Here is a 14,078-nt window from a genome sequence, read left to right as displayed (position 1 = left end):
TGAGAAGCCATGTTAAGCAACTGTTACCATCTGTTTAAGTATATACTATTATGTGTACACAGTGACAAAATTGCTAAAGGACACAATTCTGTTTTTTTTTTTAAAGATTTATTTATGTATATGAATACACTGTAGCTGTCTTCAGAGACACCAGAAGAGGTCATCAGATCCCATTACAGATGGTTGTGAAACACTGTGTGGCTGCTGGGAATTGAACTCAGGACCTCTGGAAGAGCAGTCAATGCTCTTAACCTCTGAGCCATTTCTCTAGCTCAGGACACAATTCTTCTAGTGTGTCCCCATCAGTTAAGCGCCAGAGTGACAGCAATAATATAAAGGTCTTAGTGATTTCAAAAGCAGTTACGTTTTTAGAGTGGTCGCCCTATTCTGATCAGCAACCTCGAATCACGGAAACTGACACACTCCCTCCTTGTAAAGATTTCATTGTGTGCTTAATTACGAATGTGTCTGTGTTGATATGTACATGTGAGTGCAGGTGCTTCAGAGGCCAGAAGAGGACATCAGATCTCCTGAAGCTTGAGACACGGAGGTGTGAGCCACCCGATGTGGGTGTTTGGAACCAAACTTAGGTGTCCTGTAGAGCAGTCAGTCCATGCTCTTAACGGCTGAGCCACCTCTCCAGTCCTGTTGTGCTCAGTTGGAAGAAGCTGTCCAAGCATTAGAGGGCCACGGTACAGCAGTGCAAGGTGCGAACCACGGAACAGGGCAGGCTTAGAGCTGATGTGCCTTCCAGGACAGGTAGGAGTTCCAGACAATAGCAACGCACTGGACAACAGCCAACCTAAGGGACAGGAATGCCACTGTGAAGAAGAGAAGGGGCAGGCTAGGGAGAGCAATGGGAAGGTCTTGGGAAGTTCCAGGTTTGGGCTGCCTTCCTCTGAGCCCTGAGGAGGGACTGTAGGTTCAGACCAGAAGACAACCAGTCCAGCCCTGCTCTATCTCCGAGTTCCTGTCAGGCGAAGGCCTCAGAGCTTAAATGACCTCCACAGCTCACTCCCTTTACTTATTAACTTGTCTCTGTGTGCACGTGTCACATGTAAGTCAGGGGACGGCTCTAGGGAGCTGGTTCTCTCCTTCCTCCATGTGGGTTCCAAGGAATGGACTCGGGGCATCAGGTCTGGCAGCAAGGGCTCTTAGCCACTGAGTCATATCACCGGTCCACCGGCAGCTCAGTCAACAAATGACTCGTCTATCTAGACCTTTCCAAATATATCTGTATACCTTCTATCAGCCAAGATTTCAATTCTAAAAATAATGCCCTGCCTCTGTCATCCATATATATATATATATATATATATATATATATATATATCCTCATTTATATGTGTATATATAAAATTAATATGCATACATACATACATACATACATAATACATAAAGAGAGAGACCTCTTGTGGTCACTATGTCACCAAAGACAGTCTTGAACTCTTGAACTCCTGATCCTCCCACCTTTGACTCTCTGATGTTATGGTAAAAAGTGTGCACCCTCACGCCTGGTCTTTTCAGAAGATCCCAGCCTGGTTCCCAACACCCCTGTGTGGCAGATCACAATGCTCTGTAACTGCAGTTCCAGGGAATCCCATGTCATCTTTTGGTGTCTGTGCCCCTACTCACACATGCAGAGAGCCATACACATTAAAAAAAAACAAAAACTTGTTTGATTTGAGACAAGGTCTCGCTCTATAGCCTTGGCTAGCCTGGAAACTTGCTCTGTAGATCAGGCTAGCCTCAAACTCATAGAGATCCAACTATCTTTACTTCTGAGTGCTGGGACTAAAGGCATAGGCCGCCCAGAAAAATTTAAATCTTAAAAAAAAAACCAATAATAAAAACTTACATTTTGTTTTTATTTTTAATTCATGTTATCTATTTAAATATATTTTGAATTAAAATGTTTTTTTTGTTTGTTTTTCAACGGCTGGAGAAATCTACAGCACTGGTTGCTCTTGCAGAGGACCCGGGTTTGGTTCCCAGCACCTACAAGGTGGCTCACAACTGTTTGTGAATTCAATTCCAAGGGATCTGACGCCCTCCTCTGACTCCATGGGCACCAGCATACATGAAGTGCACATAAACTTATGAAGGCTAGATATTCACATACAAATAAATAACAGTTTTTTTGAGGCAGGAGCGAATGTGTCTAGGAGGGACCTGAACTCCCAATCTTGCTTTAGTTGTTTGATTGTTTGAAGGCGGGGTCTCTCTATGGAGCTCCAGCCATCCTGGAATTCACTATATAGACCAGGCTGGTATCAAAGTAACAGAGATCCGCCTGCCTCTGCCTTCTGAGTACTGGGATGAAAGGCTTGATGTGGCTGACCTTGCTTTAGTTTGCGAGTGCTACCAAAGACTCCTGTGTTTAGGATTAGCTCAGACAGCTGCATTCTTTTTAGCTAAGCCACTTGTGTAACTGTCAACCACATGAAATCTTCATATTTGTGCTCTCAGGACCCCTCCCTTGTGAGCATTTTCCCAGCCCCTTGGAATGCCACTCTTAAAATCTTTATTTTAGATTTACTTATTTTATTTCACTTTTATGGGTTTTTTGCCTACGTGTATGTGTATACAGAACACATGGAAGCCAGAATAGGATGTAGGACCCCAGAAATGGAGTTACATATGGTTGGGAGGCACCATGTAGGTGCTGGGAATCTAATCTCGATCTCTGAAAGAGCAGAGAGATCTCTTAATCACTGAACCATCTCTCCAGAACTTTCCAGTTTTTTTTTTAATTGCTGTTCAGCAACAAGCTTTATTACCAGGACAAAAATAATCCTCCACAGTGAGCTAACCAGATAAGGTTCCTACTTAGCCTTGAGTCTACCTTCATGGCTAACGTAGGCTGCCAATGGACCACAGTCAGGCACTGTTCCTGCAGGTGAGGCACCAAACATGGCACTCGGGTGGGACAGAAACAAGGTTTGCGGGAGCAGAAGCCTCCCGAGGGAGCTAGCAGGTCAGCCTGGGACACTCTAAGATGGCCTCCATAAAGGCTCAAAGGTTCTGAATGTAGCTCCTGAGACTCTGAGGGGGCCTGACAAGGACGAAGTGTTACTAGTTGAAGTCCTAAAGTAGGTCAAGGTTGGGACGGCTACCACTTTGTTTCCAACTGAGATACACAGATCTTCCTTCAAGGGTGAGGAAGGGATCTGTCCTACCTGTAATGCAGGGGGACCAGGTAGAAGTTGGCTAACTGCACAGCAGGCCAGAGCTACAAGAAGAAAGTGGGACGGTCAGTAGGTGCCCCTCCCTGATACCCAGACCCCTGTCCTGCCTGGCCCCATGTCACTATCTATGTAAGAAAAGGCTGAAGGGTTACTCCTCGTGGGGAATGAGGAAGTGACCCTAACAGAGGATTCCTATGTTGAGGGCCCCAAGCTCAGGGCATTTCAGGACTGAAGGAGACAGAACAGCTAGTGGAAGGGTCAACTCTTACATAGTAGTTGGTGATGAGGGCGTCGGGGTAGTCCTGCAAAGACAGGGAGGAACAGTTAACACTTACATATCCAAGCGGCTGCCATGTCCCCGCATGGATATCACACACAGATTCTGTTCCAAGAAGACACTTCCGGACCAATCCCCCTAGGCTCCTTTCCTCCTGAGACCGAGACGCTCCTGGCACATCACTCCTTCCTGTCTCCTAACCCTGGGGCAGCTCACCTGCTAGCCAGAGATCCACTCACCCGCTTCAGTTTGGCCCAATTGTCCTGGGCTGACATTCCATTGAGAACCCCTACCAGTGGGAGAAAGCAGCCAAGGAAACATGGGGCAAAGCCCCCCTAGGGAAGAGGAGCCAAGTGAAAGTTTTGTGAGAGCACCCAACGGCCCAGCCAGGCTCTCCTTCTCCAGGCCCTTGTCTCTCTGCTCACCTGATCTAACAACATCTTCTTGAGTGCATTCACCTTGGTGGTGCCAGGGATTAAGTGGTCCAAAACCCTGTACCAGCCTCCGACCACAGGGCCCTGGGAGTAAGAGACAGGACAGCAGGGCACAACGATGGACCCTCCTCAGCTTTTATAATAAAAAGCTTCTCCCTCAGGCAACAGAAACCAACTCCTGAAGAAGGCAGACTCTAAGAGCAAAAAGGGCACAGGCAGGCCTAGGTGGGAGAGGCCAATGGAAACCACGGGAATGAATTCCACAGCCAAGGCGATGCAGCCCCACTGCAAGCAGAACTTACCACAAAGCCACAGCCAAGGGAGGCCATGGTCAAGGTCCGGCCAGTCTGGTGTTGCTGGAGACCCCGCCTCTCCACCAGCTGCTGTGAGATAATGTCACCTAGGCCCATCAGTGACCCTGTACAAGGTACAGAGGTGATGTCAGGACATACCCTAAAAGGAAAGTCTGCTGACCAAATGAGGCTTGGCACTGAGTCCTACCTAGGGCTTTGTCCAGGCAAATGACCAGCCCCTTTTCGCTGCCTTGAAGCCCTCTGCTCCTCAAGGATGGTGACATCTCTCGTGTGTCTTATCAGACACGGGATGAAGGGTATGGTGGTGCATGTCTGGCATCCTAACACTTGGGAGACAGAGGCAGGAGGACTGCTATGAGTTTGAGGCCAGCCTGGGCTACTTAGGGAGTCCCAGACCAGTCAGCACATAGTGAGACCACGGGAAGTGGAATGAGCAGACCAGGATCTACAAACACAAAGTAAGTTGTAGGAAACTAGGACTGAATGCAGATAGAAGAATGAAAGTCTAAACTCCATGAGCTGAGAACTAGAGGCCAGAATGGAAAAGGTCTTCTAGAACATTCCACTTCAACTCTTGTTCTAGAGATGCAAACGAAGGCCCACAATTTCACACAGACAGCTGATACGACAGAGGCAGGTAATGTGACTCTTCCTAGATACTGTCCTTTTTTTTTTTTTTTTTGGAGCTGAGGACTGAACCCAGGGCCTTGTGCTTGCTAGGCAAGCGCTCTACCACTGAGCTAAACCCCCAACCCCGATACTGTCCTTTTGAGGACTCTGAAATACCAACAGATTATGCTCGGGATAATGAGAGATGCTCTCTCTCTTGCCAGCCCAAAGCAAGACTCTGGACAGTGTCTTCTGCTTTGGCTTTTGGGGTCTTTATTGGTAGAAAGCAGCATAGATAAATCTTTCTAAAATGTGCTCAAATGGTGCCAGAGAGAATGTTTCGATATTAAAAGCCTCCTCCACAGGGAAAAGTCCTGGCCATCTATTACACACAGGAAGTCAAGCCCAGATTCTCTCTTGAGTTGGCAACAGGACTTAGAGCCATTTCCCCTCAGACCTCTGCACCTGCTTCCCGCTCCTCTAACTACAGACACCAACCCCTAGAAGCCAAGACAGAATTGGAATCATCACTATTTAGAGCCTCCAGTTTGTCATGATGGTGTGACGCTCTCTCGCAAACAGTCACAGGGCCGCTTGGGAATGACCGCATGATCTCCGGCTCACCCATCCATCTCAGTGAGTAATGAGAGTCCCCTCCAGCCCCGAAGCTACCACTGTCCCCGTGCCCTCAATTAGCAATGGGCAAACACATCCTTTAACCCTATTCCTTGTTCTGGGGCTGGCTCTGACGTCCATGCTGGCTGGGCACACAGCTCTGCCCTTCCCACGCCTTCTCCACGGCACTTCCTCAGAGCCATCTAGTCGGAGGCAGCTGGGGAAAGCTAGAAGCTAGAGCTGGCAATGGGCAACCCTACATGACCCGGGCAGCTGGCCATCAAGCGGCTTTTCCTCTCCCTCAGCCTCCCAGCCAGCCAGTACTGCCTCTCTTCCCCTGAATCTACCCCAAACCATCATCAGGATCCGTGGGTGTGAGGGGTGGCCAAAGGAGGAGCTTAGACATAGTGGTTTCCACTCCCTACACCTAACCAAGACCCTAAAAGGTGGTCAGAAATAATCAAAAGCTCACAGCCCCAAACAACAAGCTTGCTTGAGGGAAGGCATGAGGAACTCTAAGGCTCAACCTGAGGAGATGTGTCAGGTATTAGGATGTCAGGGAACCCACATGTGCTGCCTGGCCCCGGTGTGTTAACACTTCCCTCAGCCCCACCACCTCCCACTATGTGACCATCATTTGTGTGCTCAGGGCTCTCTCTCTTCAGCTCTCTCTCCTGGACTACTGCAGCCACGCACAAAGGGGGAAAATGGCCCGGGCTCTCGGGTGATAAAGGGACAACAGTCCACATTGGTAAGATGGTGACAGTTCACAAAGGAATCAGTGAATCCTTGCAAAAGATCTGAGATGTCGGTAGCCACGTGTCCATCTGACTAGGGAGTCTTGGAGACAGGAAGTGACCTCGTAGGAAGCAGAGTTTGGATTAACTCAAGCCAGGGGAACAAGGTAAGAGGATAGGCAGAGGGCAAGCTCAGAGGCCAGGGGCTACCCAAGGCTCCAAACCAAGGGACGTCTCAAAGGGACCACGTGGCAAAGGTGTTTCCTGAGCAGGCACAGTGGTACACTTGTAACCTCAGCATTGGAGGCAGAGACACAGGACTGTTTCAAGCTCGAAGGAAGTCTACATTGTGAGGCCTAAGGCCAGCCAGAGCTGTGCGGTGAGACTCTGTCTCAAGCAAAACAACAAGAGTACATAGGAGCCACACAAACAGACAAGGGGCTCACTGATTATGCGCATTACAGCTCTTGCAGAAGACCCAGAGTTGGTTTCCAGCACTCGCACGGCAGCTCACAACCATTTCGAGCTCATTTCAGGAGATCCAGTGGCCTCTTCTGGTCTCACACACATATGTGCACACAGATGTATGTGTTTAAACACGTTAAAAAGCTTACTGTGTACTTAAGTACTTGTGTACGCACTGCCCAGGTTTCTGCTGCCTCTATTTCTCATTACCCATAGGGAGAGCAGGCAGGACAACTCTTAGGAAATAGAGATGTGCATCTTTTCTCTTTTCATAACTTATCAATAGTCATACAAGCTAAAGGCATAACTGGAATAAAAACCAGTTCCACGACTCTGGAAGCCCTTAGTCATTGAAAAAGGCCTCTCTATCGTGTCCGCGAGAGTAAAGGGTATCCCTACTATAGGGTTTTGTTGGTTGGTTGGTTTTTGAGAGGTGAGCCCCATGCTATATTTGAGTAGCCCATATGTGCTTGCTTTTATTTAGACTGTCTGATTTCTGGACAACAGGGGGACGGGGAAGGATTCATCCCTTTAGTTAAGGTGCCTCCATTGTACAGTAGACGCCGATCATAGCTGACTGCTTAGGGTGCTCCACAGCCCTCCTCAGGGGAAGTGGGAATGTCTGTACAGACTCAGACAGCCACAGTATGGCATTTGTTACTTCTTTTACACCTCACGTAAGAGCAGGGAGAGGGAGAAGAGTTGGCACATGTGAGCACAGTTTGAGTATCCCCTAGCCCAAACCTTAAAGTCTAGGTCCCAAACTGCACCCATCAAGCCCAAGGCAGTGCCAGGTGACAGGCCATCTTCAGGGAGATGAGGTGAGGAGAGCCTCTGTAGGTCTGCCCAGGTCCGTTCATTTCTGACATGGCAGTGCCTGGAAGTTAGTCTTCTGCTCATAAGAGATTATGGCCACTCGACCTGCAGTAAGTCCAGGACAGCCAAAGGCTTTGGTCCAGGCCAAGAGCAAAGCCTGCATTCCAAGTGAGTCTTCAACGGGAAGGACTCAGACATTCAAACTCTTTATCCTATTTTCTCCAGCCTAGAACTCAAACACTCAAAGCACCTGACCTCTGGGTGACTTTAAGAAAATGATCTGGTTAACTAGGATAGCATAGTGATCTGGTTCCTCTATGCCTGGACTTGAGAGCTGGATCTGGGAGCCCAAAAACACATAATGCCAGAGCCCTGGTGAAATGGGATGAGGGTTGTTGGGCAGTGGGGCCCAAAATCCAGGCTGGGCATGGAGCCTAGCAAGTAGACATTGGTTCTGAGTATGATGACATCATGCCTCTGGGTAGGTGCCAGTTCTCATTCGTCACTCCCCGTGGATCCAGGAGGTGGGGGAAAGAGATGCTTGGCTCTGGGCTGAGCTATTTGAGACCATCCCCTGCCTGTGAATGGAAAAGCCCTGACTTTCTTCCACAGCATGAGTAGAGCCAAATTCCCCATGTCCCTTTGCTCTTACACTTGATGTGCAAAGAGTCTTACTTATACACAGGCAAATACGGTGTTGATGGACAATGAGAATGCAGATGCGCAGGGAGTGGCTCTCCGGAATGAGAGGAGCGGTGCCTTTAAGGAGGGGTCCGCAGGTACAGATATTCCTGGTATGGAACCAGCAATGCTGCTGACTGAGGGCCCTCCTGGCTGGGGCAGGAGCTTGAACTAGGACCCAGAGGCAGCTGGAACTTTATGGCGAAGGGGAAGCATATTCCCTGGGATGGGTCTGAATGCTCAGCTCATTACTATCTGTAAGTGTCCCACAGAAGAAAATGACAAAAAGGCCAGTTCTGCAGTCTGCCAAGTGTGCCCCAGACCGCTGGGTTGACAGTGTCCCAAGTAAAGGAAGCAGTGTCCTAGACTCCAAGACCAGCTCTAGAACTGACTGTGCGATGCCTAAGTGTACACCATACCCTGCTTGTGCCTCAGTTTCCCTTTCTGTAGTACCGAGGCCTGTGGCTTACTTCAGGTTTCAGGGAAATCGGTGTTCAGTTTAGCTGCTCTCGTGGCCTGCATTGATGGGCCCAGGCCTGGGCTCTGGGCCCACTGGAGTCTGGAGAACCCTCCAGAGAGGAAGGGATGAGGCTGACTCAGACTGCAGAGCTCACAGTCAGCCTTCCCCAGGCTGCCCTGGTTGTGACTCTAGCTTGGCTCCAAAGCTGGTGTACTAGACACTTCCGCCGAACCACTCCAGTCTGGATTCACCTGTCCCCTGCTCTAGTCATTACTGCAGTTGAAACAGAAAGGCCTCCTTCAGGCCTAGCCCAGCGGACCCAGGCTCTCACTGTTAATGCCCTTGGGGACTTCACAGGTGTGAAAGTGTAGCAGAGAGGAGTTAAGTGTTCCCAGGGTGGAACAGAAGCTGGTGGACTGAGGGCTCTTCTGAAATGACTATTCATCTGACAGGGCATTTCAAATTGCCTTTTATTTCCAAGGTACGAAGCCACAGAAGTCTGAAAAGCAGCTGGTTTAACACACCTTCGTACCTGCTCTTCCTTTACCCTTGGGAAGGAGGACTTTCTAGCCTGCACAGAAGCTTCAGACCCTGTTTTTTGGCAAACCAAAGCTAAGATACTTCTCCGTAGCTGGGTATGTGCAAGCCTTATGATCCAGGCACTTGAAAGGCTTTAGTAGAAGGACTGATGAGTTCAAGGCTAGCCTGAGCTACACAGCAAGATTCTGACTGAAAATAACCACCTGGGCATGGTGACGCATGCCTTTAATCTCAGCACTCAGGAGGCAGAAGCAGGATCTCTGAGTTTGAGGCGAGCCTGGTCTACAGAATGAGTCCAGGACAGCCAGGGCTACACAGAGAAATTCTGTCTCAAAGAAACATAAAAACAAACAAAGGCACTTGCTATACACAGGTTGCCAATGATGATACAAAGGGCTAACTCCTTGAACCTTCAAGTTTATTATACATTTTAAAAGTTCCAGTCAGTCCCAGGAGAGAACTGACTGCATAGTCACATAACACACATGTATACACAACACAATAAATAATGTAAAATGAAATAAAAGGCACAAAAAGGTAGGCATAGTGTCCAGTGTCAGAGAGTGTGCTTACCCAGCCTTTAGTGTTGTGAGTAGATAAATAAATGACACTTCCAAAGCTTCTTCTCAGAGATAATTCCTGTAACTGACCTTTTAAGTTCTAAATGAGGAAACTGAGGCTCAAAGAGGTTTATTGATGTGGACTAATTAGGCAGTTACTAAGTGCTATGCTCTGAGATTTAGATCTTGGCCTTCTACCTCCAAGTCTGAGATCTCTGTTGTTTCTCAGTGTGAGCTATCCCATGGGACTTCTGGAGACACTGTGCTCTGACAACAGTCCAAAATGGTTAGGTGAGCTAAGCCCACCCCCACCTTTTATTTGTAGTTTGGTCCAAACACCCTGTCAGTAAAGAAGGGGAAGTCTGCAAGACATGCTGTGAGGCTACAGGTTGCTTCAGAACCAGATGAAGATGCAGCTTCCTGAGTGACGAACACATGAGACCATATAAAGAGCCGAGCTCCACGGGCGGACTAGGACCCCAGCCCGGGTGGACCAGGGACCCCAGCAGCCATATTTCTGCACTTAGACCCCTTGGAGCCCTTACTCCGCCTTCGTTAGCAACTGATCGTTTAGGTAGGGAAGCATCACTGTCCTTTGCTCACCATTCTTATGGCCACAAGGGGGCCATCTATCTGGCAGCAGGGTCCTGAGGGAATCTGAGGCTGGGCAGAGGCCAGCATGTCAGTTCCCATCACAGCCACAAGTCCAGCATGAGTCACGGCACACTCAGCCAGGTGAGTCATGCAGGCCGGACACGCTGAGGACAAGAGGTGGATGGGCATAGGATGCTATCGAGGGGCCAGAGAGGAGTAAGAGTCCATCTCCTGGCCAGTCATGCAGTTTCTAATGCTATATGGCTATCTGCTAACAGGACCTCTGTTCTACCTACCTGTTAGCCCCTCTCTTTCCCTTCAGAAGCCCACAGCCCTCCTTAGAATATGGGTTCTTTCTCTAAGCATAGACAAGGCCTGTTTATTACCTGCTCGCCCACTGCACTGCTCTGGTGATCAGAGGCCTGCTGATATTCCCTCGTCCCGTCGCCTTGTACTAGCTAGCCAGCAAAAGGAAGGTGGAAACAGACACAGGAGGCACCTGGAGGTACTCTGTGAAGCTGCTATTTCATCACTGACAGAGTTAGTACGCTGAGAATATGCTGGTAAGAAAAGCCAAACAGTGAAGTAGGCTAAGCTCAGGAAAGAGGTCACCTAGCCGGCTCTGGCAGCTTACACTTGAAATATCAGCATTCAGAAGGCTGAGACGGGACTGTTGCAAGTTCAAGGCCAGTCTAGCTACATAGTAAATCCAGGTCAGCTTGGGCTAGTGTGACTCTTATCTTAAAATAAGAATGAAATAAAAAGGAGGAATATACTAACCGAGGAGAGGGACTTAACAGAGTCCCAAAGCTGATTACTGATTCAGAAGTGTTGTTTTAATATGACTTCAAATATACTTCAAATATATGACTGGTTTGTACACTTCACAATAAAAAAATACTTACAAAAATAAACTAGAGTAGGTTACATCAGCACTTGTTGGATGTGTGATTTAATGTGGACTCATTCCAGCTAACAGAACTTTGGACACTACCAAGCATGTACACAATGTGCTCAGCACACTATAAAGTGTAAGAGGAAAACATTTAGCTTCCCAAGATGAAGTCTCTTGGGGGCAATGCTCTTAAGAATGGACTACTTAGGCTATGCAGTGGTGGCACAACCCTTTAATCCCAGCATCTGGGAGGGAGAGGCAAGTGGAAGTCATCCAGTGAAGGCCATCCTGGCACACAGACTGAGTTCCACAGCAGCCAGGACTACACAGAGAAGCCCTGCCTTGAAAAACAAAACAAAAATCATCACCTAACTCTTTGAGGACTTTAAGTCTTGCAGGACAAACTGTGTATCTCTCTCCTTTTGGATTTATTGTTATCATTTTAAACTGTGTGAGGTCTGTGTGTTGGTTTATGCAAGTGAATGCAGGTGCCTCAAATGGCTGGAGGTGACAGGTCCCCTGGAGCTACAGTTGGCTATGAGCCACTTGACATAGTGCTGAGTCCTCTACAGAGCAGTATGTGCTGTTAACCTCTGAGCCATCTCTCTACCCCCCTTCCCTCCCACCTGTGTCTCTTAGAAACATCTTACCCTCCAAAACAGACATAATAGTGAGTGAGAAGCGAAACACTTCTGGGGGCTAAACAGGAGGAAATGGGTGTCCCGATATGGGTCTCCTTCTCCTCAAATCAGCTGCTCTAATTATACTCTGTTTCCAGAGTGACACTCACCAGCTGTCAGAACCTGGACTTTCCACGGATGTGCAGCCAGGGCCCTCTGGTATGCTCGCCAGAGTGCCATGCCTCCTGTCAAACCAAGAGGAGAAGTCACTCCCACTGCACCTCACAGTAAAGAACATGCCTGCCACTTCCTTATCCTCACTCGCCCTACTTCCAAAATCTGCAAATGACAGAGGCCGCAGAAAAGTTGCTTATTGGGCCGCGTTCCTGCCTCGTGGTCACTATACAACTGGAGAAGAAGCAGTAAGGCATCCAGTCCTAATCCAGAAACTCATAAGGTTAGACTTAACTCTGCTTCCATCCAGAGCCTGGGTTCCACCCCCCAAGTAAACACGATAGGTCCCCAAATTCAGACTCCGCTGCAACTAATCCGCATCCTTTAGGAGTGCAACTACACACCGGAAATAAACCAAGGACTTGGGTCTGTAAAGTCACATGACCTGTAAGAACTCTCGGCCCACAGTGCTTCCAGGCAGTGACTGCCAAGAAACTCCACTCACCTGAGTGCCAGTTCTATGCGGAACCTCACTCACGTGACCGTAGCGGGCCCAGGGACTTCCGTATCGAGCACCGCCTCTTCCGTCCGCCTGCGGGCCCGGTTGTTGTTTGGACTCAAGCAGTCCAGGAAGAATGCAGGTGGGTGGGGCCTCTGATACCAGTAGGAAGGCGGCTCAGCCCGCTACCTAATAGTAGGCAGCCCCCTTATCGTGGACTGCACCAAGCCTCGGTGTGATACAGTCTGTGCTTCCCTGTAACTCGGCTGTCTCCCTCCCCTAAACCCGTACTCCCGGTGGTAGCCAGGTCTGGATTCCCTTCTCAGTTTAACTTGAATGCTGCTTTAATGCAGGTGTCTGCACTCGTTGTTTCTGTACTGTACCCAAGTTCCCAAGTGAGCGGAGCTCAGACTTGTTCCATTTTTTTTCTTCATACCAACATTTTAAGTTTTGAATAAGCAGTCAACTCTCTGGTGAGCCACTGGCATAGCAGAACCTGAAAGTGCCCATGCTGTCTTCTCAAGACTGCTCAGCCTAGGTCATGAGTTTGTAAAATGACCCGGCTAGCAGGCTAGCAATCAGGGGTCCTCGTCTAGGGATGTACAAGAGGGGACTCAATGGGGGCTTTGTTTTATAGGTTTCTAGGGTAATTTTAAACAAAGCATAAACTGTTTAAAAACCAGTTTAGGAATCTTAGTTTCCCTCCAGCTGTAACACCCAACTCCCTGAAAATACCTTCCTGAAGTAGGTAAGGATGTATACATTCCCAAGTGTTGAGAAAGGTCAACTTTCCTGCCCTCTGCCTACTACCAGTTCATTTATTCAACTCCTGTATGATTAATGAAGGATGGATTCTATTATCTACTACAGAGAGTAAGGACTCAGGGGAATTAGATTCCTGTGTATGGAACGTGCTAACGGAATTTCACTAGTAGATGCAGTAAGGAGTCTGATGTGCAAGACTGGAAGGTGTTTTTAAGCAAGGGTATATGGATTCAAACCCCAGTGGTGGTTATGTACCTTATTCAGATGCTTTAACCTCTCAGAATCCAATCGCCATTACATATTACAGAAAACAGTATCTACCCCACAGAGCTCAATATGTCTGAAAGCACCTCAGGCAGGGCAAATGCTTACTATCCTTTATCCATCCCACTTCTCTGAAACACATGGAGGATTTTTACCCCCACTAGAGCAATATAAAAAGTTCCCCAGAGAAATTTGACCTAGGCGTTTCTGGAGGGGAGGAGATATGGTGAGGGAAGTAAACCAAGGATTTGTACACACTAAGTACATGCTCTTCCACTGCCGCATCCCAGCCAAGATGGGATCTTGGAGGATAAAGAGGATTTAGGTGTTGATGGAGAAGGCAGCAGAATAAACTGAGGGGCAGAGGAAGAAGAGTGAGAACCAAGAGTATAGACCCATGGTAAGAAAGGTAGGGAGAAAAATGGACCGAGGAGAAAAGGCTCATGGAAAAGTGCATAAAACAGCAGGAAATACTGCCCACATTTACTTCTGAGCTCAAGACTGAACACCAGGAGCAGGGTTGCTGGCACAAGCCTACAGCCGCAGCTTTAGTTCCCCCCGGATCCCACCT

General features: G+C 48.4%; 1 protein-coding gene across 8 annotated transcripts; it reads right to left on the bottom strand.

Annotated features, from left to right (window-relative positions):
- Positions 1–434: 434 nt before the first annotated feature.
- Positions 435–13,500, bottom strand: Mpv17 (mitochondrial inner membrane protein MPV17). Of its 8 annotated transcripts, none has more exons than XM_032909002.1 (8): positions 12,485–13,500; positions 11,976–12,050; positions 4,202–4,317; positions 3,891–3,983; positions 3,705–3,800; positions 3,458–3,490; positions 3,180–3,232; positions 435–802 (listed from the first exon to the last, which is right to left on the bottom strand). In XM_032909002.1, the coding sequence occupies exons 2-8, from the start codon at positions 12,043–12,045 to the stop codon at positions 733–735; spliced, it is 531 nt and encodes a 176-aa protein (XP_032764893.1). In that variant the 5' UTR covers positions 12,046–12,050; positions 12,485–13,500; the 3' UTR covers positions 435–732. The 8 variants fall into 8 exon arrangements, with proteins under 8 accessions (XP_032764893.1, XP_032764892.1, XP_032764895.1 ...); XM_032909001.1 differs by lacking the exon at positions 12,485–13,500 and adding an exon at positions 12,384–12,478; XM_032909004.1 differs by lacking the exon at positions 12,485–13,500 and adding an exon at positions 12,425–12,443.
- Between the last annotated feature and the right edge of the window lie 578 nt (positions 13,501–14,078).

This window comes from Rattus rattus, chromosome 7 (assembly GCF_011064425.1).
Source record: "Rattus rattus isolate New Zealand chromosome 7, Rrattus_CSIRO_v1, whole genome shotgun sequence".
Taxonomy (NCBI): domain Eukaryota; kingdom Metazoa; phylum Chordata; class Mammalia; order Rodentia; family Muridae; genus Rattus; species Rattus rattus.
The sequence above is the reverse complement of the archived record's forward strand: the minus strand, read 5'-3'. Positions and strand labels throughout refer to the sequence as shown.

Bases quoted from the DNA above. Each gene is read 5' to 3' on its own strand.
- Mpv17 (XM_032908999.1), bottom strand. From the start codon at position 12,103: ATGTTCTTTACTGTGAGGTGCAGTGGGAGTGACTTCTCCTCTTGGTTT. The intron at 3,984-4,201 runs GTAAGTTCTGCT...TCTTACTCCCAG, and splicing joins CCCTTGGCTGTGGCTTTGTG to GGCCCTGTGGTCGGAGGCTG. The intron at 3,491-3,704 runs GTGAGTGGATCT...CTGTCTTTGCAG, and splicing joins ATTGGGCCAAACTGAAGCGG to GACTACCCCGACGCCCTCAT.